The sequence below is a fragment of the Diospyros lotus genome, chromosome 12, assembly GCF_014633365.1.
Source record: "Diospyros lotus cultivar Yz01 chromosome 12, ASM1463336v1, whole genome shotgun sequence".
Taxonomy (NCBI): domain Eukaryota; kingdom Viridiplantae; phylum Streptophyta; class Magnoliopsida; order Ericales; family Ebenaceae; genus Diospyros; species Diospyros lotus.
In genome coordinates this window covers 5,150,515-5,175,137 of record NC_068349.1, presented here as the reverse complement: position 1 = coordinate 5,175,137, position 24,623 = coordinate 5,150,515, and the positions used below count along the sequence as shown (strand labels likewise).

Below are 24,623 nucleotides of genomic sequence, written 5' to 3'. Positions count from 1 at the left end.
ATTTTAAATTTTAAATTCATTTTTAATTTTCTATTTTAATAATCTATTTTAAAAAATTAAAAACGCATTCTCTTTGTCATTTTAAAAAATTATTTTTTAAAACAAAAAATTAAGAAATGCATTCTCCTTGAAATTTTAAAAATAAATTTTTAATAATATTTTATTCAATAAATTTAATTATTCAATAAATTATAAATATTTAATGTTAATATATTATTAAAAATATATATTTTGTAAAGTTAATGAATTTTGTAATTTTTTTTATTACAATAATAAAATATGAATAAATAAATATATTTTGAATTTAAAATTTATTTTAAATAAAAACATTCGAAACAACTTTTTATTGTTTTGAGTTTTCTTTATAAATTTTTTTTTATTTTCAAAATACATTTTTAAAAACATCAAAGAGAACGCGTTTTTATTATTTTAAAAAATTAAAAACTAAAAATGACTTGAAAACAGTAAAGAGAACGCAACCTGAATTTTTCAAATTTAGTTAAAATTAAAAAAAAAAAAAAAACTACATTCCCTAAATCTCTATTTTTCATTTTGGTTTCTCATTTTCGGCAACTGAATTGAGCAGCCTCCTAATTTCCAGCTCTGTACTATAATTAGAAAACATCATTTTTAATACTTTCAACTTTAGTTATAAAAATTAAACAATATTTTCTTAAACCAAACAGAGGCCTAAATGTTATGATATGAAATGAATAGAATCATAATGTGTCGGTGTCCTTAACATTTTGTCAAAAGGAAAGAGAGAGAGAGAGGAACTCAGAGGAAACGTGAAATGTAAGATTAGGATGAAGGCAGACAAAATTGACTTCGCTTGGGCCTTTTTACATTGGTAATCAAATAGACTTTGGACGACGCCTTAAAAGTCGGCAACAATGACCCCTCACCGCAAATCCGTTCCTAGTATTTAATGAGCCCCACCCCTACCCCTACGCCTAGTTGCAACCTTAAAGATAACGAATCAAGCGGCACGTCTACAATATTTACCTTAGTCTAATGGCCAAAATCAATAGACAACATGTTGAATCTCTAGAACAATGAAACACTTGAATATTATTAAGACGACCAAATCAATCTCTTTTTACCTCTTACACACAGACAAGAACTTTTGAAATCACGTGTGAGCGCGCGTGGTCATCAGGTCAACATGCTACTACAAGCAAACTAAACTGTAGATCTTAACTTAAGCTAGTCGCTTGACCAATTTATCCTACATGGCCTTATTTTAATTCTATGAACTGACTTATAATTATTCTTAATTATACAAAACATAAATGCGTCAATGCTTTATGACCAGCGCATTAGAATACAAGCATGCTCTCTCCAAAACAATTGAATTAAAATATGTGGAAAATTGAATGATTGATGCACGTCCGAACCGAAGAATAGGCAGAAGCTTATGAGTTGATGAATGTTGATATTTCGGCAGGCTGCAAACTGCAACCATACTCTTGAGCAATGGCCGCTGGAGAGACGACAGGTTGAGGTGCCCAGGAGTTAAAAATTATGCCCAGAGAAGCCCCTCAAAGCCAATCTCCAAATTTGAAACTGGACTCTCCCCGAGATCCTGGTGACCCATTGCTTGGTTGTCTCCAAGAGGATCCACATATGGCTCTGAAAGATCGGAAGATCTTTCAGATGGAATGCCATAATCTTTGAGAATGCAGGATGAGGCAGCAGCAGCTGCCTCTCTTTCCAGAACGGCAAGGTAATTGTCTTCAAACTCAAAAACTAGATTCTTGTCCTTGCATGCTATGCAACAAATACAACCATGAGGAATAACGTAATCCAGATAGAGAACAGCCAATAGAAAAGAACTTACAATCGACTAGATGAGCTAGGTGATGAATGTTCTTTATTCGTGTCCCATTTAACTTCAAAACCTGCCATATTTTGATGTCAAATCCGCGTATATGTGAATTGGCAGATTATTCCCAAGTTAATGTAATATGAGTAACTTGCCTGCTGATTTCCCATATCTTCATATCCAATGTTTACATCGTTTGCTAAGACCTTCAACGGAATAGAATAAATTAGCAGTGAAAAATCCTACAAACAGAAGAACAGAATGAAGAGAAGAAAGACAATATTCCTATCTATAGTATCTTCTTGTTCCTTCGATTAGAACACATTTTAGAGGACAAAACAGATGGCATAATTTTGAAGAGAGTAATTTGCCTCATGCATACCCAAGATGAAAATACATAGCTACCTGCGACAGTATCACAATCTGTTCACCCTTAAATCTTGCCAAGGAATAGCGTGCCTTTGCCAGTAGTTTCAACTAACCAAAGAGGAGAAAAGACTGATTAAATTTTGAATAAAAACATTGAATCAGGCAATAACATCAGATTGGCAGCAAAATGAAGCTACACGTGTCACTAACTAACAACTGACCCCAATGCTGTCTTCACACTCCTCTCTGTAAAAAAAAATAATAATAATAATAAGTAATAAACGAGAAAAATAAGTTTATCTTGTTCTTAGCATGAACAATTCCAACATATCAAGACATAATTTAGAGCTGCTAAAGTTAAAATAATCATACTCTATGAGTGGTTCGGACAGTGGTGTAAACACCAAACCAGCAACGATTAAATAGGAAGGCTGACCTCCTTCAATGTGATAAGGAACCTTGTTCAAAAGGTACAAGGGACCGAAAGCAATTAGTATCAGAGCATGGAAGTTATGACACTGCCATTATCAAAGAGACCAAGGTAACCAATCCCCATACTGAACAGTCAAAGTTTTTTATTGCATACCAAATGCACACGTGGATTGAGAACTGCTTGAACCTTCATAGAAGCTCCTGCTCTTATAATACCAAGCTCTGCTACATCGCCTGCAAATCTGAATTTCAACATCTTTAGATTTGAGCTGAAACCTATAATTTTGTGCTCAATGAATCAAAACATGCCGCATGCATCTATTTGAATTCAGCAAAAAAGTAGAATTGGCGTGATTCCTGTGATAAGTATATTATGGGAAAAGTTTCTACAATTGTAAAGCATATTCCAGCCTGAATTTACCAAAACAAAAATAATTGATTTATATAAATAGCCTGTCCACATTATACATTATTCTAGGAATGATGATATGCCGCAAATTTAGAGTACAAAAGAATGCAGCAAAATTCAAATATAAATTCAATTTGTCGACAGAGAAACAGAACTTTACTTTTGACTAATGAGGTAGCGAAATGCAATGCGCTCATTTGATCTGAATGGAACTGTTCCTTCAGACCCTATGTGAACTCCATCAAAGCTTACAATCACGTCCCCCTAAAAAAGAGAATAAACTTGTGTTATTTTACCTTTTCGAACATTAAATTAAACATCACTAAATGCAGCGATGAGGCCAGCAGCCTACAAAATTGATTCTGGCTAGAAATATGAAAAATGGTATGTACAGAGTACGCAAAGCAAAAAAAAAAAAGGAAATGAAAGTAGTACCATACTTCCTAGTAGCATGCACAAGTGTGTAAGGCAGATCAAGTCACAGTGTAAGCAAGCCATCCTGAGTAAGGATCGGCATGGATCGATTAATCCATAAAAAATTCCGTAACCGCACCCCGCGGACATGGTTAAAGACCAAGTAAAATGGATACATACACGGTTCAGGTTTAAAAAATAGAAAATCGCCAGTTTCGGTTATTATAAAAAAACTGTAACTGTAACCGATTCATTACCGTAACCTATCCATAACCATAACCAATAATTATATATAATATTATTAGTTTTTATATACAATATAGTATTAGTTTATAAATTAACAATTTAAATATATATTCCTTTATAAATATCCTAAGTTGTAATTTATTTAAAACGATGTTCAATAAATAAAATTGTTACCTTAAAATATACTATAACAATGTCCCCAAAAGAATAGCAAAATCATTTCCAATAAAATGTATAATCATTTTAAGATTTTCATTTCAGTTGCTAAATTTCTTCAGGCAAATTCTAATTTGTGTAATCATTAGTTAAGTCTAATTTAAATGGGAATTTTCAATTTTGGTTGCCAATTTCATGTATTTTTTGTGTTGGTTGCCTATCCATTAATTTAATAAAAAATTTGTTTTTTATTGAAAATTGTATTTAATTATGCAATTTGTTAAAAAGATTACGGATAAAAACTACAAATAAGGTTAATTCATTGATTACAGACTTGGCTATGAAAAACCATAACCGTGCGGTTACAGTTACAAACATAGAACTATGGTAACCGTAACCAGAGCTTTCCGCAGCCATCCCTAATCCTGAGGTACAGATGTAGGATGCCTACAACATGACTCATGGAACCATGGGACTGAGGCAAGATCAACTAGCATAGCAACTAAGTCCAAAGGGAAAATGTTAATTCGGTTGGCATACTCAGAATCAGCTGTAAACAATACATTTGTTATTTTCAACAAATATCTATAATGTGCTCCTTCTTGTCTAACTGAACCAAAATTATAAATAAATTTAGCTTCAGCCCCTCCATTTTCTTTCCTATCTCTTCCTTCCATTTTCTGTTCCTTCCGCAAAACCCAGTTCTAGACACAGTGCTAACACTTCCCTCTTTTGCAGTTCACATGCAGTTCAGGTAACGATAATTTATAGCACTACAATTAAAAAACCAGTGAAACATGAGCCTTTTATTTCTCTGACACATTGCATATAAAACAATTACTGACTGGGTGACTTCTCAGAAGTACTGACTAGCCAAATGAATGCCATCATTTTAAACTACATTGAAGAATGCTGAGAAGCATCACTATTAGTAGTCCAAGTCTTTTCATTCTGTAATCACATTATAAACACATATTATGACAGCAGTGTACCTCTTTCAAGACATTGCTAGCATCAGAAGTGGGTTCAACTCTTCTCACCAGGACACCCTGCCCAAACAAGAAAGTGTGGACAAACAATAAGTGAAGTTAGAATAAAGATCACATTGAAAATATTAGAAAAAAATTGATACAATTATCCATATTAATAACCATAGTTGGTGCACCTAAATTCTGTCAACCCAAAACCATCTCCTTCTGAATCAACACCATTTTACTCATTAATAATTTTAATTGATTCGTTAAGACCCTGAAGCATTGCTGTTAAAGTACATAGCAGAATTGACTATTTATTCGGTATGTAGAGCAATAAAAAAATCTCCAAAACCCAGGGAAAATTCAACAGGCACTTGCCAATGCATGACCATTACTAGTAACAATAAACCTTAAATATATGATACGGAGACAGCATCAGATAACACTATGACATATACCTCAGAAATACTAGCATTAAGCACGTTCAAGTATACAACTACCCACTGCTCCATCAATTCATTATGGATCACAAATCTCTAATCCATCCTCCTTAAGAGCACCTCCCAAATCATCCCCAACAGAACTATCAACTTCATTTGCACCCCCATCCATCTTCTAGCAACCACATCACTGCCATATTTCACGCACCCACAAAGTTCAACTCTACACGTTGTTGCACACTTGCCAATTCCAGCATCCCACAATTGCATAACCTCCTAGTTCAAACTCTAACAAAAGAACTAAAAGGACTCCTCATATAAGCAAGAGGCATAAATGACGGGTGATAACAAACAATTCTAATTGCACAATTAATAACAAATTTCTGCAAGCATCCCTACGAAACAGCCAACAAAATACCATTGCCTGCAACAGGTAGATTTAAAAGAGATTAACCTCATTAGATGGCACTTTCAAGCAGGCACGTAGTGCTGGATTCTCTAACTTTTGTAACAACACGCCCAGGCAAGGGAAACCTAAATTATGCATAAATGAGTATTTGAGATCAGTTAGCAAGATAAGCTCAGATGTTAATCCAGAGTCCTATAACAGAGAAGAAATATAATAAATAGCAGAGAAATCTGATGATAAAAGATAGACCAGGAAGCTTGAAATTGAGAGGACACACTCCAAAAGCATTGTCATGAAGACCCAGAATATTAGCCATTCAAATACCAATCCAGTTCAAAAGGGTGCATATATTAGTTGAGAATAAGGACACAAAATCTAGAGCCGAAAATGGAAGAACCTAAGAAAAATTCATATTAAATGACAAATAAATGAAGCAGGGTCATAATCATTCAATGGCAATAAAGGCTGACCCACAAAGACGGATTTTAGATATTCAATAAGCAATTCAAAACACAGATATACAAGTCCATGATGGAAAGAGGCAACAGGACGAAGTTTCTGGGATAGTAGAACAAACAGCAGTTCATGCTATTCTGGCAGGTGATGTAGTTTTATTTTACAGAAGAGCACCCAAATTTTATAGTAATCAATTCACACAGGTGAAATCACATTTACTTCTTTTTCATAAAGAGGAGAAATTGCATTTCACATAAAAGAAAATTTGAAATACTAGAATTACAAAGATGAATATTTATATCCCACATGCCTAATTAGCTCTTCACGGTTCAGCTTTCTTCACCACTGGACACCAAAAGGCCAGCACTTCCATATAAAACATTGGGAAGTAGCATTTTACATTGGACTAGTTACAATAATGGCAAAATTCACAAGGATTAATCAAACATGATAGAAGTCATACTTTTTAGAAGGATCTCTCACCAGTGTACTTTCCATGCCTCTCATAGTCATCCAGAAAATGAGATACTACAGTAGTTGGAATTACATATCCAATATTCTCAGCCTCTTCGGATCTGTAAACCTAGAGGAAGTGTTTTGTGAAAACATGACAGAAAAAGGAAAAATAGCTTATTTCTCAAGACTTACTACACAAGCAAAAACAAAAACACAGTCAATTCAGCTCACTATATTATGAGTCAGAAAAGATGAAAAATAATTCTTGCACCTAATTATCGAAATGAAGCATAGACCTTAAGAAGCATAGTGAAATTTAACCAAGGTCTTTGGATCAGTGCATAATAAATAAAAGACACGAGATAGCCACCACCAACTGTATATTTATTGTCAACTTCCACAAAGAACTACCTGAAATGCTACACCAATGCATTCTCCCTGGTCATTGAAAGCAGGACCACCACTATTACCTAAAACAACAGCAAATAGCAGCTACAGTTAGGAAAAAAATGTACCATCATAGATATACTGCAGTATTGAGGCAACTTAAAATCCAAAACTTCAGAAATTCAGGTCTAAAAATTAATTCTTAGTGTCTTACCCGGATTTATTGCAGCATCAATCTGAATGCCCAGTAACTCAGATGATCCATGAGCATAAGATGTCACCTGCAGTAGATAACCAATAACAAACTCTATAAATTTATTAAATAACAGTTAGGTGCAGCACAACAATCATAGTTTATAATTAAAAATTTAAAGCAAGTGATCCTATCTTAGTGGTAACTCTAATCTTCCTTATAAATATAAAGAAATTCAAATATAATAAAAGAAATAGAAGCCACTGTCATGGCTACATTTTGGATTTGATTGTTATCAGTGATCTTCTTTGGCCACAAGACTTCATGGTTTGATAAAGTGTGAGGAAAAGTCCACTCCTAGCCTACTGATTTAAGAGTTAAATCAAGCTAAAAAATCTTTTGCAGATATTGCACATGTTATATCAAATGTCAGCTGGGATATAAGGCACTTGCCTCTGTAAGAATCGCCATTAGAGGAATGAATTGTTTTTAGGGTTATCTTTTGGCCGTGATACCCACCTTCACTTATCATTAATTCATCAGTAAATCTAGAGTAAATGAATTGTGCTAGTATAAGATTATTAGCATAGTGAATGTAGGAGACCGAAGAGGAACTAAATAAAATGAGAAAATTCTTCAGCTGAAATAAAGTGAGAAAATTTCTGTCATTCTTCAGCCAGCTTCAAAACCTTCAGTTCTGAGTCATCTCACTCTCAGTTATGATGCCACTGGTTGTTAGTGGTCAATGAATCTGATTCAAAACAAATAGTCAATTATTATTTTGCTAACTTATTTTTCCATGTCCCTTTATAACTATTATTGTCATATTCAGATCTTGAAGGCAACACATGATATGATCATCAAGCTGCAGCCAATTGTTCACACATAAAGAAGGGGGAACAAGTCCAACATTGATGAGTGCAATGGCAGTGATTGATTAACTTTGGCATGGGTTTATAGCCAAGGAAATAAACCAACCTCTATTCGCGACACCACTCCCTTAGTCACTGAAATGGTATCTCCTCCGAGGGGATATCCAACTACAGTAACTCCATCCTGCCCATTGAGGAGCAACAGATTAGTTTAAATTTTCTATAGAAGACAAGTTCACAAAATTGGAAAAGAGTTCCTTTATCCCCACTCCACATAATAATTACTTCCATCTACATGTTTCCATAAGGTGCCCGATGGCAAGAAGGAAATGGAACAAAACCACTAAAGACGGCACACAAAGAACAACAGAACAAAATTAAAACCCATAAGCAGTATTTAGTGCACCAGACCAAAAATAAAACATGGAATAAAATGAAAAAAAGCTGGCACACAGAAAATAGAGACTAACAAACAAAATTAAAACACATGAGCCATATTGAATGCATAAAAACAAAATTAAAACACAGAATAAGTTGACAAAAGCAAGCACAGAGAAATAAGCACCCAAAAAACAATGAGCGACAGGATAAAAATTAGAACATATAAGCAGTATTCAGCACACCAGAACAATATTAAAGTATATAAATAAGCAGTATTCAGAGCACCAGAACAAAAATAAAGCATAGAAGTAGCAAGTAGTGCAGGCACAGAATCCTGGCATGCAATAGGCATCTATCTTTCCCTTCTTAATTATCCAAATACAACATAATTTCCATGCAATGGTCATGCCACAAATATAAAATGTGGTATCTCACCTTCATGCAACAATTTTCCCTGATCAAATAAAATCATGACATGAAGAAACTATTGAAGTACATAGCATAAGGACAATTCATTTCTGGAAAGCAAATTCTGCTTTCCGAAAAATTATTTTCTACGAAAAATAGAAAACTGGAAAACATGTTAAAATGATAAAACTTTTTCCAAACAGAAAATTCTGTTTTTTAGTTTTCCAAATTTATGCTATAATAGAATATATTTAAGATGTTTCTCATTACATTCTTCCATTCTTCACAAAAAGAAATGGTGCTGTCCCAAAATTTATCGAATAGAAAATATAAATTTCCAATCCAACTACAACCAATATTAATTTTATTTATATTAATGTCAATATAAATAGTAAAATATAATTTCTAAAATTTAATAATAATAAATAATATAAAATATAGAAATATAAACAACATTAGTATTATAAATACTAAAATATTAATGAAAATAAAAGTTGACTAATAAGAAACAATATTATAAAAGTAGAGCAGTTGGACCAAATGTACTGATAGAAGTATGGAAATGCATGGGAGAAGAGGGCAATTTTTAGTTAACAAAATTGTTTAGAGGCTGTTTGGCTTATCGATTTTTTTATAGCTTTTAAGCTATTTAGCTTTCAAGTTAAAAATTAAGTAGCGTTTAAGTTGACAATGTGTTTGGATAAATATGCTTTTAAGGTATCAATTAATATTTATATGTTTGGTTTGAAAGAGCTGATAAGTTACTAAAATTTGACAACAAAACCAAAATAGACATGATGCAAAATTTTATTATTAAATGTTAATAAATTATACATAATTATTAAAAATATATTAATACAATATTATTATATATATTATATATGTTATATATAATAATAATAATATATATTATTTTGTGTTATATATACATATAACATATATTATGTTTATTATTGTTGTTATATATATATATATATATATACACGCTGCAAGCAGCGATGAGCAGCGACCGATGGCTTGCGCAATGGCGTGACCCACCAACCAGATGGCGATGGCAGCCCAGCTGGACGACGGCGACAGCTGATCTGGAGGAGAGGCGACGGCGGCAATTGTAGCAGCAGTAATCTTCGCTTCTGATATGGGGGAAGAGAGCAAGGGAAGAGAAGAAGATGTAACTTTTGAGGGCAGAATGGTATTTTCGTCAGTCAACAGCAGTAATCTTGTAGCGTTTTTTGCCAAAGCTGGGGGGCACCAGCTTTTGTAAAACGCTATTGCAATCGCTGATAAGCTATATAGTTTTTAAGTTGATTCTTATTGCCAAACACTTCATCATAAAACGCCATATAACGTATACGCTGCATAAGCAACTTAAAAGCGGTCAAACCGCCAAGTCAAACAACCTCTTAATGTGAAATTTAAAACAAAAAAGGATGTCAGACGAGGGTGAAGAGCACCTTAATGCCCATATACAAGAAAAAAAGAGATGTTCAAAATTGTGGAGATAATAGATGAATCAAGCTTATGAACCACATTATAACACTTTGGAAGATACCGATTGAGCCTTTAAGAGGAGAAACCAAGATGTCTATAAACCAATTTGGTTTCGTGCCTGATAGGTCAACAATGGAAGATTAAGAAAAAATTCCTAGAGAACTCTTATGAAAGGTTTTAGAGAAGAAACCATAAAAAAAAAAAAGGTTTTAGAGAAGAAAAGAGTATGAATTGCTTATACACAAGTTATTGAAGGCAGTTAACATGGAGTTGAAACATGTGTCCTAACATATGGAGAAGACACTGAAGTTTACTAATTACAACTGCAATACATCAAGGATATAGTTTAAGCCCTTATTTGTTTGCCCTAGTAATGGATGAACTCACTAAACATATCCAGGCAGAGGTGCCTTGGTGTATGCTATCTTGTGTTGGTGGATAAGACAAGAAGACATGACTGTTAAGCTTGAGATATGGAAGAACATTTTAGAATCTAAAGGTTTTAAGTTTAGCAAATTGAAAACCAAATGTATGGAATGTAAGTTTAGTAAATAATAAATATATTGGGGTGAATGTGTAATGATAAAACTAGAAGATCAAGTCAGACCAAGAAAAGATTAGTTTAAATATCTAGATCAATCATCCAAAAAGATAAAAAGATTAACGAGGATGTTACCAAAAGAATCAAGGCAAGATGGTTAAAATGAAAAAATGCATCCAGCATTTTATTTGATAGTAACATTCTATTAAAACTAAAAGAAAAATTGTATAAAGATATAAGATCAGCTTGTTGTATCACAAAAAAATGTTGGGCAATAAAGCAACCACATGCATAAAATATGAGCATAACAGAGACATGGATGTTAAGATGTATGTGACTTGTGTTTTGGGCCATTTTCAATGGGACCCCCCTATGATTACTTTTGAAATTTAAGATCCCCGTGCTTTGCTTACCCCCCCAAAGATGCCCCTTCCACTTAAGGAGAAAAACTTGAAATATAGCCAAATCATAAAAGTCAAGCATGGGAAAGCAGTGTCTCTAAAAAAAAGTAAAGAATGGGCATCTTATATGCCAAAGGTAAACCACATGGAGTCTCTTTGAAATGATACAAACCATGGAGGTCTAGGTGAAATTTACCAAAATATAAAATTAGAAAAGTGGTTATTAATAAGAAGGTTGGGAGTGGCTCCTATCGAATATAAAATGAGTGAGGCATTATTAAGATAGTTTGATTATATGAGAAGAAGAGCAATGGGAACGAGTGGATGGAATGGAACAAATATCTAGTAAAAAATTGTAGAAGAATACCAAGAACAACTTGGTGGGGGACATTAAGCATGACATGAGTTAAATAAAAGCCTTATAGAAGATGAGGCCATAGATAAAAATGATTGTTGAGCTAGAAATCATGTAGTCACAACATATAGAGGGATGAGGACTTGATATGTTGTTCTTGCACAATATATTATAATAATATAATTTAAAATTGATTGATAATAACAATATCAACAATTTTAATATTATAAACAGTAAAATTGGCTAATGATAAATACTAAAAATATTAACAACAACAATAGTAATATTATAAAATTCTTAAGATGAATAAAAGAAATAAAATTTACAATTAATACTTTTTTTGGGGTATGTAATTTACAATCAATATCACTGATGATTATCATTGATATTGTGATATTAGCAAAATCATAAATATTCTATTATTAATATTAATCTTATAATATTATCAACCTAATTAATTCATAATTTTAATATCAATCAAAAAACAAAATTACCAATCAATTATTATTATTGAAATTAATATTATCAATACCATGAAAATTGTATTGATAGCATTAATTTTATTATATTAGTAACAATAATATAATAAAACTATTTTAATATCACAATAATATACTTATAACAAGAGATTTGCATTACATAACAATTGAAAACATGTTTTGTATAATCATTTTAAACACATTTTTCAGTATTCAAGAAAAGAAAATAGTTCTTTATATTTAAGAACTGAATACATTTTTCAAATTTCCTGTGGAAAAGGAAAACTAGATATAAAGTATTTTTTGACATGGAAACTGCTATGTATTTCCTTCGTGAAAAAAAAAAAAATTAATATTTTATGTAACCAAAAAGCCCCCAACGATGCTAATTGCAAAGTTAAGCTATAGAGGGCAACATCTCAACATTACTGTTTTCCTCATGCACTTCATCAAACAGTTCTAAAATATGCAAGTTTCAAATCAATACAGGCATAAGCAATTTATGCAGCTACATGCCAGGCCAATCAAGCAAGTTGAACCCAATAAAGAAATAAAACCATAAGCCAGTAACAACCAAATACTCATCAAAAACTAATTAAATAAAAACTGTAATTAACAAATATTGATTAGGAAACAGATCAGATTTTCCTTAAGAGTATCTTAGAAGAAAAATTTGACCCGTCCTCAACTCCTTCAGAGTTCTTCAACTATAGAAAAAACCATTAAACAATGTTACTGCTGGGCGGTGACAAAAGTTACTTTTCTGATTCAGCGAGAACCAGATAGTAGTAACGGAGAAAGATTAAGGGAAATTTAGAGAAGAGTAGGGAGAAAGAGAATAGAGGGAGAGAAAAGAACCGAGAGAAATTGAGAGAGAATTCAGATTGTTCTTATAGAGAATTGATAATCCTCTCCAAGAGTGCATTGGAGAGTATATACACTCTTAGCAACGGGCTGCCGCAGCAAATCATTCCCTACAAGCGGTTATAACAACTGCTTTTGTCCTATTCTGGCCCTCACCCGTGGGCCCCCTAGGCTAACAATCTGATAACAGAATTACAGCTAGGAATTGAAATACAAAAATTACAATAGCAAGAAATATCAGAAGTAAATGAAATACAAACGACAGCAAGATAAAAAGAAATTAAATTGGGCATCTCGATCGCAGCTTGTGACAAACAAGTCAGAAATTAACTTATTTTAATAAACTTATAGATGGACTGTGGAACTTCTATGATAAAATGAGATGCAGTATACAATTATAAACTCTTATATACTTTCCACTCAGACATAAAATAAAGAAAGAAAACAACCTGAAGACGAGGTAAGTGTCCCAATTCAAGCGGCTCAGCGCCTTTCCAGAATTCCTTGCTTTCTACTGAAAGCAAAGCTATATCACATTCAACACCTCTAGCTAACACCTGTACGTGAAATTACTGAGATGAATGTAGGCTACAGATATTAGTCACCTAAGCTATAGCACTCATAAAAACATTGGTGATTTTAAGATTAAAAAAAACATCAGGAATATATCCATATCGCCAAAGCGCACTGTGGTTCAGGCAAAGCAATCAAATTAGCCAGAGATGAGAAGCTTAACAGCAGCTTAATTATATCTGAGGCAAAAACATCAGAGTAATATTAAAAACCAGTTGCATGTTCCCATGAAAAGCAATCTCATGAACTTATTGAAGCATGAAAACTACACCAAAAAGATGACTTGCCTATAAGCATGTGCGCAAGTGTTGATGGCGCAGAAACATACTAGTTTAGCCAAAGGAAGAGATTGACAACTGTCTTATGTTATTGCATATATATGGTATCATTTCATTCTAATCATTTTTGCTAGCAGTGAGCCAATCAGAAGATTTTTGTGCTTTTAATGGTTTCCTATGTTCCAAAGAATCAAACAGAATCACAGTTCCCCCAAAGACATAATAGTACTTCTGAATATGATAACCAATATATATAAGAACATGTGCACAGGCATAGCTTCCAAACAAATTATACCTTAGCCACATATTTGGTATCATCTCCTCTTCTCTTAACTTTGACCTGCATTCATATGTTTAGAAACAATCTGGTTTAGCATATCGAGAATGTGCATCATATATTTAAATTATTGGCGCATTCCAGAACATAAAGATTTGCAGCCAATTAACCAAACAGAACATTATGTACAGGCATAGACATACAATCAGGTAGATAACTACAAAAATCATTATTTTTACCGTAACAACACATAGATGGGCACTTACACATGTACATGCATGCATAGAAAGATGAAACTTCGGATATGGCATCATAGCAAGCTCACAAAGAGAGATTGGCATGCAGGAGACAGAGAACAAAGAACATATGCAAGCATCTTCTCCTTTCCACCCTAGGCTAGAGAAAAATAAGGGCAAAGGGTATCTCTAGTGCATGTCACTCCCCACTCTGGAGGGTAGAGGGAGGGACATTTTTGTACGTAGGCTAACCTTTGTGTCATGTCCCTAGGAGGATTAGAAGAGTAATATTGTGATAAAGATATAATAAAGGGGTAGTATTGTAATAGGCTTATATTAGTTTGTTAGAAGATATTTGGTTGTTTGTTAGGAGCACATGGGTGCTGTTAGAAATTAGTTAAGGGGCTACCTATGCCTATAAAAAGGCCATTGTAAGAGGAGATGATTATGCTTGAATGAATGAAAGAAAATCTGATTCTCTCTCTCTCTACAATTCTCTCAAATCTCCCTCTCATTTCTTTGCTCTCCCTCGATTCTCTCTAATTTCTCCCCCAATTCTTCTTCAATTTTCCCTCTCTACCATAGTTATCAAAGGCGCGCCTAGGCGCGCGCCTAGGCGCGAGGCGCCTTAAGGCGCCAGTTTGGCGCCTCGCCTTGGCCAAGGCGAGGCGGTTTTGGCGAGGCTCTCGCCTTGCGCGCCTAGGCGCTGGGGCGTGAGGCGCGCCTAGGCGTGCCTCATGAAACTGAGGTTTTCTACTTAAATCTTGCAGCCCAATCGCGCTTGCCTCTCCTCCCGACTGCATCCAGCCGCGCTTGCCTCTCCTCTCCAGCTCGCTGCTCGCTCCTTACTCCTCCCGACTATAGCATCTACCGTGCTTGCCTCTCCTCCCAACTCGCTGCTCGCTGGCCCTCGCTGCTCGCTCGCCCTCCCTGCTCGCTCGCCCTCGCCCGATCTTCCATTCTTCCTCTTCCTCTCTAGCCCTAGCCGCGCGGCTGCGCCTGCCTCCTCTCTTCCTCTTCTCTCCAGCTCGCCCTCGCCCGATCTTCTTCTTCCTCTCCTCTCCAGCTGCGACCCCCTCCTCTCTTTCTCTCCAGCCCCAGCCCGATCCTCCTCTTCCTCTCTGCCGCGCCTGCCTCCTCTCTTCCTCTCCTCTCCAGCTCGCTGCTTGCTCGATCTTCCTCTCCAGTCTCCAGCCGCACCCTTTCTTCTATTCTCCTCTACTGAGTCTGCCCACTCCACGGTCTTCTCCTCTCTTCCTCGCCTCTTCTCATCTGCTCTTGAGCTCTTCAAGTTGAAGCTGCTAAGGCCCTAAAGCTGCCGCCGCTGCTGCCCACATCTTCTCCTATATTCATAATTTCAGATTGTAAGTTCTTTAGTTGTATTTTATTTGTTTATTTCTTGCATTTTTGCTTAATTTATTTTGCTGGCAGCTGGTTGCTGAAATTTGCTTTTAAGTCTTTATAATTTATTTCTATAATTAGGAGAATTTTGATGAAATTGGAACTGTGTTGCAACAGCCCAATAAATGTCGTCAACCACTTCCAAAACGGACCCGGCATGGAATTATTTTGAAGCTGATCCTAATGATAGAAATACCACCACATGTAAATTTTGTCGTAAAGTAACAAAAGGTGGTATATTTCGGGCGAAACAACATCTTGTGGGCGGTTTTAGGAATACTAAAGCTTGTCCAAAATGTCCTCCATCAGTAAAAGAAGAGATTGGAGAGTACATGCAAAAGAAGAAAAATAACAGGGATGAGCTAAATATAGCATCGTTAGATGATGATATTCAATTTGGTGAAGGGTATGATGATGATGATGATGAGCCGCTGCCTCAAAGTAGAAAAAGACCCAATGTATCTACCGGAAGTGGAAGCGGTACTGGTAGTATTGGTAGTGTTAAAGGGCCAACACAAAAGGGTCCACTTGATGTTTTTTTTAAAGACCCAGAAGTTAATGTGTTGAAAAGCAAGGGCAAAGGAAAGCAAACAAGGTTGGGTGAGCATGATTTTGCAAAAAAAGAGTTAAGAGCTCGAGTTTGTAGAAGCTTTGCACGATGGATGTATGATGCAGGCATTCCATTCAATGCAGTGACATATGACAGTTTTAAAGTATTTATAGAAGCAGTTGGTCAGTATGGTCCGGGTGTGAAGCCGCCTAGTTACCATGAAGTCAGGGTTCCTCTTCTCAAACAAGAGGTGGAAGCCACTCGTGAAATGATGAAAGATCATGAAGAGGCGTGGGCCAAATATGGATGTTCCATTTTGTCAGATGGCTGGAAAGACAAGAGGGAAAGGACATTGATTAACTTTTTAGTCAATTCTCCTAAAGGAAGTATGTTCTTGGAGTCTGTTGATGGTTCTAGCTATTCAAAGACTGGGGAAAAGATGTTTCAATTATTAAGTAAATGTGTGGAAAAGATTGGAGTAAGAAATGTGGTGCAAGTGGTCACCGATAGTGCTTCAAACAATGTTTTAGCAGGTATGAAATTTATTTTTGTAATTTGTATTATGTTTATAAATAGAACAATTTGAATATTCATTAGATATTTATTATTTACTAATATCTTGTTAATTTCACTCTAAATAATAACAGGAAGATTTTTGGAGGCAAAATATCCTACGTTGTTTTGGACACCATGTGCAGCGCACTGTTTGGATTTAATGTTGGAAGATGTTTTCAAGTTGCCTAATATGAAGAAGACATTTGAGAGAGCTGTTATGGTGAATAGCTATATCTATACTCGTTCGGGTCTAGTAAACATGCTTAGAAGGTTTTCTGACAAGAAAGAGTTGTTGAGGCCTGCAAAAACACGGTTTGCAACTGCCTTTATCACTTTGGGTAGGATGCATAGTCTGAAAAGCAACCTTAGAAGGATGTTTACCTTCGAGGAGTGGATGACAAGCAAGTGGGTAAAAGAAGCGGGGGCTAAAAAGGTTGTAGAAGTGATTTTGATGCCTTCATTTTGGAACAATGTTGTATTTGCTTTAAAGGTGGCTGGTCCATTGGTGCGTGTATTGCGCTTAGCGGATGGTGAGAAGAAACCTGCTATGGGATACATATATGAGGCCATGGATAGGGCCAAAGAAGCGATTGCTAACTCTTTTAATGGGGATGAAAAGAAGTATGCACCCATTTTTCAGATTATTGATAATCGATGGGATGTTCAGCTTCATCGCCCCTTGCACGCAGCTGGTTGGTACTTGAACCCAGAATATTTCTACAAGGCTGAACATATAGATCCAGAGATCATGAATGGCTTATATGAATGCATTAGAAAGTTAAATCCAGATATAAAGGTTCAAGACCAAATTGATGCTGAGCTTTCGATGTATAACAATGCAGATGGGTTCTTTGGAAACTATATGGCTATTAGAAAGAGAGCTAAGAAATCACCAGGTACATATATATATATTACATTATATATATAATCATTCTAGATAATAGATAATAACTAACCCATGAATTTTATTGGACAGCTGAATGGTGGGCTTCATATGGAATGTCAACACCCACGTTGCAAAAATTTGCAATTAAAATTCTTAGCTTGACTTGTAGTTCATCTGGGTGTGAACGTAATTGGAGTGTGTTTGAAAATGTAAGTGCATTGTACATATACACTTACAATTTTTATTAGTAGTTGGTTTATTTCATGTAACTTATTCTTAGTATGTTTTTGCATAAATTGTTGCAGCTTCATGCTAAACGGAGAAACAGGCTTGATCAACTTCGTTTAAACGACTTGGTGTTTGTGAAATACAATAGAGCATTGAGGCGTCGATATCAAATGCGTGATACCATTGACCCTATCATATTGACTGACATTGATGAAAGCAATGAATGGTTGACTGGAAAACTTGATGAGGAGAATGATAAAGATGATGAAACTGTTTTTCCAGATGACATTGGGGATGGGTTGACATGGAGTAATGTTGCTGCGGCTGCAGGAGTTGGAGAGCCTAGTTATCAATTTAGAACTAAACAAACTCGATCACAATTGGGATCAACTTCGGCTTCGACTTCAAAGCGGCGAGTAACTCAAGAGATTGAAGAGGAGGAAAGTGAGGCAGGGACCGAAGATGATGAAGACTTGGAAGAGGGAGAAGAATTGAGAGATGAAGAAGAAGATGAAGGGGTGATTGAAGGGGATGATGAAGATATTGACCTTGATGTTGATGATCTCCTTGATGATGATTGATTAAAAAACTTTTTTATATTGATTGTGGACTTGTAATGTTTATGTGTTTGTTTAGAACTTTGCATTATAATTGGTACTTGGTAAAGTTTAAGACTTTAAGTTTGAACTTTGATGATATTTCTAGTTTAGAATTTGCATGATGAATGAATTAACTTTGATGTTGTTAGTTTATAGAATTTGAAGATAATGAATCATGAATGATATGAATGTGTTATTATTGATAATTTGATAGTTGTTTATGATTTTACAAGATTTTGAGTTTTTTTCCTAAAAGGTGCGCCTCGCTTCACAAAGGCGCGCCTCGCGCCTCAGGCTCCAGGACCTTTTGCGCCTCGCGCCTTTCAGTACTATGCTCTCTACATTCTGTTCTTGACCTTAATTCAATCGGATCCTTCCGATTGCCAATTTCAGCCCGTTATGAACCCTAGGTTCATGACACCTTGCTTTTTCAAAAAGGCTGTTTCCACAACTCAAACCTAAGACCTTCAAATCATGAAAGAGAAAGCTTGCCATTGCTACCAAGGGCCCTCAAACAAGGAGTAACAATATATGAACCAGGAGATATTACAAACAGAGGGGGATAGACATAACACCCCGCGAGTATCATAAATGACACAAGTAAGATTTTTCACATCTATAACGTCTAGAATGTGCACATATAAAACACGTAGTTGCAATACTATTACATTTATGCACAAACAAACATATTTGCGCTCTGTAGGACCAAGCATACCAGTCCTTGTCATTGGAAAACTACAAGTTAGGGGCAATAAATAAGAACAATGGGCAAGGAGCGTATAGTAGAGCAAAAAATAGAAAACAACTGCTAGTACTACAAACTTTCAATGACATAATAACAGAAAACATAAATCAAATGACAGGGTATATCTAATAAACAAGAAGCATCTACAAGCCAAAAATGTGGCAAAACAGCTAACCTGCACAAATCTAAAAACCACCTAGACAAGGTGAGTCCAGTAAGTGAGACTTTACTGCCAATTATACCTATATAATGCTTGAGATACAAATGTATGTGCAATAAGGGGGGGGGAGGGGGGGGGGGGGGGGGGGGGGGAGTAACAAATAGATCTAGTGAATAAACCTAGCATATAAAAATACAATAGCAGAAATTATAAACAAGAGTTAGTAGATGTCTATTTTAGGGCATATTTGGCCGTGTGAAATTTTGGTTGATGTGATAATCGCTTTGGCAAAAATTGATTATAAAAGAAACTCCAATTTCCTGCTTCTCTTCCATGGTAGCAAAAAATACATTTTACAAGAAACTCCAATTTCCTGCTTGTCTTTCACAGTGGAAAAATACTTGTTTATGCTAACCAAACACCATTAAGAACATATATAAATACATTTACTTTCTTTAAAAAAAAAATTAACTTGCCCCGCAGCACAGCCAAACATGTACCTGAACAATTTTAAACATCAAAAACCTACTTGCAATTCAACTCAATATGACTCTAACTCCTCACAACTAGCTAGAGGGGTGTCTCCAATGTACAATGTTGCCCACTTTGTGAGGGGTCAAGAGAAGATTGTTTTGTATACAACCTTACCCTCATTCTGCAAAAACGCTATTTACACAACTTGACCCCATGACCTTCTAGTCACAATAGAACAACTTTACTATTGCTACCAAAACTCACCCTCAACAAGTAGCAAAAGTTAACCAACAAAAATACACAAGCAAACCTTTAACCCTCAGGTTGCCAAGAAAAAGAAAATATGAAATGGTATCAACTAAGTTCCCTAATTCTTTGTCTAAGACAAGGTAATTTGATCCTGACTGACAATAAGAGTCCCTTCGAACCACCATCCACATCAATTCAAGAAGAATGATTTAGAAATTGGCCTCAAAATCAGTGTCAAAAGATATCCAGAAAAATTGACAACTTACTATTTTTCTTAGGGATAGCAAAACAGGAAGTAAATGCTTCAAAACCACTACTATTTTCCAAACCTAAACTTAATAATTCAATAATCAACATATGATCATTAATTTAACTTAATAAAATAATTACATTATCTTTTAGCTTCATCCATTCATCATCACCATTGCAAGCCTTAATCCACTAGATAGGATCAGCTACATGAATTCCACCTCTCAAATCACATTTATTCAGTCATTTCTTTTGTAGAGCCATTGTATCCAATGTCATGTTTAAATGTTTCCCATTAATTTCCCCCCCTGCATCTTTTGCTACAAACTCCTTCCATTTTATCCACTGACTTCACAAGTGCATCTATAAATCGTTTTCTCACATGCCCATCTTAAATGAATCTCATGCATCTTATCTTTAATTGGTGGAATGCAACTCCAACCTTATTATAGATAATCTTGTTTTTTTATTATGTCTTTTTTTTTCTGTATGATCACATATCCATCATGACATCCTTGTCTTGATCATGCTCATATTTTGCATATATTATACTTAGCTATCAAATATTCTGAGCCATTCTATCTTAAAGTCATACAACAATCTATTCATAATAAAAAGTTTTAATCCTGAGAAGTAGTATTATTTGTGATTTGTATAATATATGCATCTTGTATATAACACTAAGAAGCCTACACCCTAAGTTGATGATTGCTTGAAATCAGTTGATAGCTGTAGTTGTTAAGAGCACTGAAATGCATGCATATACATATAACTTGAGCCACTGAAAATTCAAAAGAATACCTGGGTATCATGTTCAACACAATGAGCATTTGTCAAAAGCTTCCCGTCTCCAATCATAAAAGCACTGCATTGAAAAGAAAAAAGACTCAAGAAAAAATAAAACCGTATGGAAAATATCTCCCAACTTCCAAAGGCTGCATTTGTCAAAGATAACAGGCATAAGAAGAAGAACCCAAATTGCATCTTCAACCAACTTCAGCTTTCAGATTTGCAAGAAAGTCATTTTTCTCTTGAAGGAATGGCTAGAAAATGAAAGAATTTAAAACATGCCTTCCAGTACTCGTATATTGCCTTTGTTTTTGCCAAGGGAGGGAATAATCAGGAGCAGTGTGGGTACAATAAACCTAGACAAAAATCAAATCAACAGAAGTGTTAAACCGATCAATTTCATCAATCCCTAAGAAAGAATGCAATTTTGCACATAAAAGGATATGTTCAAACTTGGGAAACATAAAGGGAGGGAAAAAGTTGATGTCAAAGGCCACAAAGGGAGTTGATCAGCATCCTTGCAGCCTTGAAATATATTATTCTACCATTTATGTTTCTCCATTTGGTCATACATCCACGTCATATTTTAATGAATTAAAATGGTAAATCCTGAGAGCCAATCAGTATAAGTTTTCTGCCCATATATGGGACAACATTTTCTTCAGTCTCCCTTTAATAAATTATGGAGCTTTAAGGTCCAGTATTAACCAAGGCTTAGTGTAGAATATTAGTAAAACCATATAAGCTTCTGCTTATCCATCCATGTAATACAATCAATAACTTCTGAAGTATAGAGATCATTATGAACAGCTCCTGGGAACAACTAGGAAGTAGTATAAACATTAAGGCCATGGAAACAATCCCTTGCACAAATTGATTTAATGATCTAAGTCATTTGCATGGGATTAACAATAAGTGTATGAGGCAGCACTCAACAACACATCAAAACCCTTTCCCTATTAACATGTAGGTATATGCATATGCAAGACTTGCAAGAAAAAGCTCAGAAAGAGTTTGGAAAGAAAAGTCCTGGGTAAATGCATACATAAAAGGCCTATCGCTTCTTTGCTGAGTTCAACAAACAACAAAAAAATAGAGTCCTAGAAACATACACAAAAATAAAGGACCTTACCTTCACTACAGCATTAAGAAAAGCTCCATCATGAAGCTTACCTGATTCAACCTGAGAAGAAAATACTACCGCCTTAATAGAGTCCCATATGCTATGCTGATAAAACAGTCAGCCAGCAGGAATAAAACAGTAAACCAGCAGATATCAGATGGAAAAATCTTCTATAAATTTTAGGAAACATAATGAAGCAGATCAGTAATCCTCATATTACTTTAAACACATTTAAAGAGCAAGTTAAATAAGTTACAAGTTCAGTAGTTGTAGAAAAAAAGAAACATTCCTATTCTAGAAAAGACCTCCAATTGAAAATAATTATAATTCTCCTCCTAAAAGAACAGCTTGATATTTGTGCACAGCAACAATTCAGTGTTCAACCTAAAAAATTGAGAATTACATCTTTTACTTGTGATGACTGTATGAGAAATGAAGTATCCATTGTCTAAAGTCAAAAAAACATGTTTTGATAATTCTGTTGGTGCTTTTATCTTCTAAATTCCACCAAAAAAAAAAAAATGCAGCAAAAGTAAACAGGTCATCACTTGCATAAATGTATTCCATGAGCATATATTACTGGGTTTCTCTTATACATTACACCATATCGCCTGACCAAAGAAATAAAGGACATACCATCTTGTGAATCAAAATTAAATTGGACAGCAGATTGTCCATTTGTCCAACCAGATTTTTCAGAAAAGCTTGCATATTTTCTACCATAGAATGCAAATCAGGTTCAATTACAATCTTAAATTCAAATCATATTTGACTCCAACTTATTCACCGATTGCTGCCAACTATTCTTGACATGCATGGAGGCATAAAGATATAGAAGATTAAACAGATTCCTAACAAGGAAACTATCCACCAATACCCACCTCAAAATAAATAAAAGGTGCATTCCCAGTGCATAAGGCTCTCCACTTTATGAGGCTTGGGAAGAGTCGTTTCTGTATGCAGCCTTACACTTGTTTTGCAAATAGGCTATTTCCACAACTCAAACCATGACCTTCTATATGAGAAGGAGCAACCAGACCATTGCCACCAATGCTTTCCTCCCACCCAAGAATAAATAAACAAAGAAAAAACAATAATGTAATGTGAAGCCTTCGTACCTGGCGGTCTTTTATGTCTAACAGGGGCCCTTTTGTATCTTTTCTCTGCACACCAAATGATTTAAACGCTGTTGATTGAGATTGCCCCGTACTACTTCTACTAATATTGCCATCAGCATTTTGGCAGGGCCTTTCATCTTTTGATCTGCCTGGAAATTTCTTCTGTGAAATAGATTCTGCCTAGCGTAACAAATCAACAACATATTGGATCAGTTGTGCACAATTCGTACTGACCAAAATTAACCCTAGACAATGCGATCAAATAGGTTTAGTAAGCAGAAAATTTTAGAACTGTAGAATATAAACACGTGAGGAGACCCTCAATCTATCGAAAATGCAACCCAGTTATATGATAATAAGGGGAAAAAATTAAATGCGGACAAATTACATAATTGAATTCCGGAGAACAATGAATGACAACAAATGGTCGATTTCTTCTTAACGCATACTTCATTATGACCTTATGTCCCGAATTTGCAATACGGAAGTACCAACTAATTTAAAAATGAAACCCCTATGTAAAAACGCAGAGTAGAGGCAACATAAAAAATATTTCCAACACTGTGGGAGGAAATCACAACACAAACAAGGTCATACCGCGCTCAACGACCAACGAACTTGAGTAGTAAAGCACGTTATACATAATACATGTATAATGTCTATATTCAACGTCCGCAATACGAGTGATCAATACATGCATATTAGTCATAGAACAGAGCTAGGGTTTACCTCAGCGGCGGATTTACGAGGAGAGAAAGGAGGAAGAGGCGGTTTTTTAAAGCTTCTTTTCTTTTGATTGGCGGCTTTGGGAATGAGAAGGCAAGTGGAGGTGCGAGACCGGGCGAAGAGACGTGGTGAAGATAAAGAATATCGCGAGGTGCCGGTGGAGCCAAGGACCGAGAACCAGCAGGCGACGGCGGCGGTCGCCATTCCGATCGAAGCAACGGCGGAGAGAAGCTGAACTGGAGACACCGCCCTGCGACCTTCGAGTAGGTCACTTCACTCGCGCGATAGTTTCCTTTTTCTTATCCTTCAAGGTCCAACAAACTCATCCAGTAGGACAGTGGAAAGGGGATTATCTAATATTATACATCGTCTTTTTTATGAGTTTAATGTAAATTTTTAAAAAATTATCCATTATTTTCGATTTTTTATTGTTTAATTAAATTATTAAT

The 24,623-nt window shown here is 35.2% G+C and overlaps 1 protein-coding gene across 1 annotated transcript; it reads right to left on the bottom strand.

Moving 5' to 3' along the window:
* Window positions 1-1,039: 1,039 nt before the first annotated feature.
* On the bottom strand, window positions 1,040-24,481 carry LOC127786917 (protease Do-like 2, chloroplastic). The gene is made up of 21 exons (XM_052314683.1): window positions 24,178-24,481; window positions 23,449-23,628; window positions 22,340-22,390; window positions 21,490-21,563; window positions 21,220-21,283; window positions 14,105-14,149; window positions 13,408-13,515; window positions 8,145-8,222; window positions 7,188-7,254; window positions 6,998-7,056; window positions 6,614-6,713; window positions 5,720-5,799; window positions 4,844-4,900; window positions 3,196-3,299; window positions 2,781-2,868; window positions 2,567-2,652; window positions 2,416-2,440; window positions 2,231-2,302; window positions 1,981-2,031; window positions 1,841-1,901; window positions 1,040-1,770 (listed from the first exon to the last, which is right to left on the bottom strand). Exons 1-21 carry the CDS (start codon window positions 24,376-24,378, stop codon window positions 1,523-1,525), a joined length of 1,899 nt encoding a protein of 632 aa, XP_052170643.1. The 5' UTR covers window positions 24,379-24,481; the 3' UTR covers window positions 1,040-1,522.
* Between the last annotated feature and the right edge of the window lie 142 nt (window positions 24,482-24,623).